Here is a 5,175-nt window from a genome sequence, read left to right on the forward strand (position 1 = left end):
GTGTGGCCCAACTGAGTGTTGAATTTGCCTGATTTTGGACCACCAGCGTAAACTAATGTCAATGCACCTGATGGTCGGTGTGGATCTCATCTACATGAAGTTATTCAGTCTAAGTCATTGAAAATGACACACCATGTCCATACTAAAGTCTGGCAAGCGTCCTAGATTCACCGTATCAGAATCAAAGAACCTCTTTAATGGCTTTCTACGCAGCTTTAGAGCCTTGGACTGCTTTCTTGTAGATGGCTGAGAATCGTATGGTATTTGCTTTTATGAGAGGGGATTACGTGCCTCTAGGGGCACCGTATTTCATGCCTCCGTATTGTGTATCACATACATGGCTTATGTGTATGATGATCCGAACCGTACATCTTATAGGCTCATTTGTTTTTAATCCAAACCAAGTTTTTCTTTGATTAAACTATCTCAACCATCTAATATGTGGACCTTTTCTCACTTAATGAGAACCGTTGCTGGCATGTCTTATAGTTCATTTAGCTACCATCTAATAAAGGGCTAGAATTTACTAAACATCGTGATTTTTGGACCATGGCACATTCACTGTTGGAGGCAGAAAATGGACGGTTTTGATCTAGTGGATATGTGCCATGCGCTTACTAACGACACAGAGCCATTGAAAGTAAGGTGCTTCATGAAGTAAGATGCTCACTCCATCCTTTAGATGTAATGTCGCAGGATTTGATTATGCCACGTGACACAGTCAGCCAATGCGCACAAGCAAAGCATGCTTGAATGGGAACCGGATTCGGACTTGCGCGAGACCCTTCTTGCTGATTTGATTGGCCCATCCCAGTAAGTGGGGTATGTACTTGAAGGAACCACTTTCAATCCTAACATGGTTATTATTCTTTAGAGCAGCACGTAACCCAATTAAATGTAAGTTGTAAAAGTGACTGACAGATTTTAGTGTTTCCTTAACTTCATCAAATGTAATCCTTTTTTATAAAAAGAGTACTGGACTGCATAGTGATTTGATTGTCAAAGATATCCTATGGACTTGGAACTTGTGAGATTAGACTTGGCTTGGAATTGAATAAATTAATATGATAGAAATGCTTTTTAGAGCACATTTTTTAGTTTTATTAAAAAATATTAAAATTTTATTTTCTCTTTAAAATTTGGCTTGTAAATATCAAACTTGGTAAAAAGTCTAAATTTTACATTTCTTGGAAAGATAAGTTAGAAAAGTTTATAAGCTTTGAGTTCTTTCACATTCTAATTTAAATATGATAGAGAGTAGAATGGATTGCATATGCTTATGCTTACACATAGGCCACGTGGGCAATGAAATTATAGATGCATTGGTAAAGTATTTTGCATTTTGCATGTGTGCATTGTGTTATGAGTGACGCTCTCATGTACTTAATGCAGATTGTTGTGACCCGGAATGAGACAGTTGAGCTATTGCAAAATCATATGATCAATTGACAAAGATCAAATGTTGCACTAAACAGCCGATAGAAATCAACTGTTGCGATGATCGACTGATAGAGTTTGGCCGTTGTGACAATTGGCCATCTAAAATGGTCCTTACAACAGTTGGTTTAGTTGATCTGAGTCCAGTCACATCTCTTCATTAAAACAAACAGATATGATTGTTCTAAACAGTTACAAAAATAACTATTTAGAATTGTGGTTTTTTTTTTTTTTTTTTACAAAATTCTGCAGCCCTTCACTCTTAATAAAACTTAATGAAAATTGAGAATTATACACATTTTGTATTGCTCTTTTTATAAATTGAAATCCTCCATTTATATTCTCTTTCATTCCTTTTCTACAAGAATTTAAAATGAGTTATTTGTTCTCAAAATATAAGATGCTAGGGTTCTTATGATGCTTTCTTTGTGATTGCTGTACGTAGAACTATTAAGACTTGTGATATCCTTGAAGTGGTTTGCTAGCTATCCGACAACGATTTCATACCATCTAAAGAGACAAATAATACTTTAAGGAAACTATTTTATATGTTCTTCAACTCTGATTTGAAGTTTGTTTTCTATTTGTTTCATTTCAGTTTCCACCATTACATTTCCAAACATGCACCGACCAAAAATGCTTTGCATTGCTCATTTTTGACAGTAGCACATGGCTCAATCGACTTCTACCACATTTGGCTAGGTCACCAGGTAATCCACGGTCGAGTACTCTATACTCAGCTGGCCCATCTCTGGTAGAGGTGCGTGGTCCAATCAAATCCGGACACAATGGGTCACTAAATATCCCTGGTGACCAGGTCACTAGGCAATCTGCCATTTTGGGATTTTTGGTTTGTAGTTGTAAACTGCAGTAGGCTCCCTTCAATCCGTTCCAACTGAGGCCGTCTATTAATAAGACCCAACCCCTAAGCTAGGCACATAACACCCGCAAATCCGCAAGGAAGCTGGCATGGGACCGGAAATGTCTACCACACGTGCGTAAAAAACCCGAGCCTGTGGGCCCACCATGTTTTATATAAAAATCCATTCCATTCATAAAGTGAAAAAACCTTATTTAAAAGGTATATACATGGGATCACCAGATAGAAAACTCCTGATGAGTTATACCAATGGGAACAATGTGAAATTTCTCCTAAAACATCTAACTTCAGACGGTGTGGCCCACCTGATATTTGGATCAGGCTGGATTTTGTATCTTCACTTCATCCTGCCGAGTTACACCTGATTAACGGGTTTGATGAAAGCTACACACCATGGTAGCTCCACACACAAACCTATCATTGGCATTCCATCTTCATTTTCACGTGTGGCCCACCTGAATTTTGGATATCTGGGTTTTTTTTCAGGACCTAAAATCGAGGGTATAACCAGATGGAGAGAGTAGATTATAATATAGAAATGGTGGACCCGACGATATTGGGTGTTTGTAAAAAAAATGTGGGAGAGGATTCAGATCCAGGGCACAGATTCCGGTCAGGCTTCAATAAGAAAAGTCATTAAAGCTAGCATTCACGGATCCTTTTATCAATGAGGCCTGAAACCCGACCATTGGTCTGAGCTACAGCCCTAAGGATCCCACCAACGAATCCCAACCACTGTATTTCCATGTGAATCTCACATTAAGATGATCCTAACCATATGAATTGGTATGTTCGCCTATCCATTGTTGGTTGATCCTAACCATCTATATTTCCATGTGGACCATCCATGGATGATCTTAAACATGTACAGACCATTGTTATTCGATCCTAACCATGTCTATTGCCATGAACGTTCCATCGTTAGATTATCATTAACCATGTGTGGCCCATTATTAAATAATCATAAGCATGGTGTCTTTAGTGGGGCCCATCATTAGTTTATCCTAACCAAGTCTACTGTCAATGTTAAACAAACAGCATAAGCAAGTCTTCATTTCCATCAATTTCTTGGAAACGAATCTTCATCGAAACAAAATTACAATTACTTTTTCTTAAATCCAAATACGCCCTAAGGAAATATCTCCAATCTTTTTTGTGTGTAATCCATGAACTGGGCCATCTTTGATTGATCATATAAAGAACCCAGCTGCCTGACGCGAACCTATCAAAGATTGAGATGAGCCATTTCATCATATTTCCATTCATTTAAGCAATCGATTAATGCTACAACTAAACATTGATGGAAATAGGATCACACCATTCAAGTACTAAAGTTGTATTTTATCTACATGGTGTCATGATATAGATTATAATGCCATTTGTAGTTTTTAAAAATGCCCATTAACTCTCTTGAGGCTTGAGATTTTCAATTTTTCTCTTTACCTCACCGCTGTAAAAAAGAAGACACCGGTTAGTTGGGATAGTGTTATAACACCTTCATGGAAGTGACACAAGAAATATAAGTGCATCCTTGTAAATAATATCATTAAAAAAACAAAAAAATTAAAATCTCGTGCCATGGGTGTCGAATCCGAACGGTCCATAAGATGCGGAATCTCATGAAACCTCAGGAGGTGAATTTTCACACTAATCTAAGATTCTGTTGGGCCATAGCAAAGAGAAATTCAAATCAAGGGAAGAAACTGTTTGCATTTTTCATGGCCCACAGGAGTTTTGGTTCAAAGTAAAAATTGGTACCAGGGGGTTTCATGAGGTTCTTCTTCATGTGGACCGTTCAGATTTTCGAGACTCATCAGATACGAGGAGTTCTCAAAAAAGTTTGTATGTAGACCGTGCGAACTGGTTCGCAGGTGAGCGTTCCGATATATATATATATTTGGTGTAATTTTTCTGATAATATTTAGAGAAGAACTTAAAAATTTGAATGTCTTTGAGAAATTTCTGCAAGGAGAAATTAGGAAGAATAAGATTTTTCACTATGGTGCACCTCCAAACCAAGTTACAAGAAAGAAGCAGCCAAACAATGACATACACCATCTGTATCAAAGAAAATAGGAAGCAAAAAAGAAAAAAGCAATTGAAGATGGAACAAGGATATTTTCATAGAATGGAACCACAACCTTTTTTACACCACATAATTTCTACTAGAGAGAGAGTGAGAGGTTGAGATCTAACCTACCATCTTCTTCATTTTCTACTGCCTTGTTAGAGGAACTTGCAGGAATATCTGCCCTTTTCAACTCAGTCATTTGAGAGAAGTCTTCCCACTCAAAAGATGGAGTCCAACCCTCCTTTTTCTCTTCTCTTAATTTCCTCTTCTTTGATTTATTTATCTCATGTATCCATCTATCTTTTGTAGCTCTAATGCTTCTAAGAAGTGCAAAGAACTTCTCCATCTTTTCTTCTTCTTCTTCTTCCTTTTCTTCATTGGGTGGGAAGAGAAGGGCGGGCCTCTTTCTCCTCTCTTCTTCCATCTATCAAGCTAGGAAAGAACCGACCACCTTCGCTCTCTCGTGGGAGAAGAAAATCTGCAGTCTCTCTCTGTCTACTCTAAGAGGGAACGTGTAGCTTTTGTCTACTCGTTCTTTTCGTGGGCACAACATATGTAAGCTGGAAGGTTCCTGCTTTATAGATTCGTGCTTGCTTTGGATACTCGCGAGTAGAGGATTTGAAAGCCTAGGCACGTGTATCGTAGAACCGCGTGGGACACATGTAAGATCTGACCGTCTGACGCGGGCTCCTTCTTTGTGTGCTTATGAAGTGGGCCACGCGCTCGTGGAAAGCAAGTGTGAGGTTGGAAGCTGGAGCTTTCCTAAGCCGGACGCAAAGGGCGCCGA

At 38.6% G+C, this 5,175-nt stretch overlaps 1 protein-coding gene across 1 annotated transcript; it reads right to left on the reverse strand.

Moving 5' to 3' along the window:
* Positions 1-2,933: 2,933 nt before the first annotated feature.
* On the reverse strand, positions 2,934-4,927 carry LOC131237663 (protein NIM1-INTERACTING 1-like). Its single transcript, XM_058235552.1, has 2 exons — positions 4,518-4,927; positions 2,934-3,539 (listed from the first exon to the last, which is right to left on the reverse strand). Exons 1-2 carry the CDS (start codon positions 4,810-4,812, stop codon positions 3,508-3,510), a joined length of 327 nt encoding a protein of 108 aa, XP_058091535.1. The 5' UTR covers positions 4,813-4,927; the 3' UTR covers positions 2,934-3,507.
* Positions 4,928-5,175: the final 248 nt, after the last annotated feature.

This window comes from Magnolia sinica, chromosome 2, assembly GCF_029962835.1.
Source record: "Magnolia sinica isolate HGM2019 chromosome 2, MsV1, whole genome shotgun sequence".
In the NCBI taxonomy this organism is placed as follows: domain Eukaryota; kingdom Viridiplantae; phylum Streptophyta; class Magnoliopsida; order Magnoliales; family Magnoliaceae; genus Magnolia; species Magnolia sinica.

What these genes read in the sequence shown, in the direction of transcription:
- LOC131237663 (XM_058235552.1), bottom strand. Translation starts at nt 4,812, where the DNA reads ATGGAAGAAGAGAGGAGAAAGAGGCCCGCCCTTCTCTTCCCACCCAAT. An exon ending in AGTAGAAAATGAAGAAGATG is followed by an intron (nt 3,540 to 4,517) that starts GTAGGTTAGATC and finishes AATCTTTGATAG; the next exon opens with GTTCGCGTCAGGCAGCTGGG.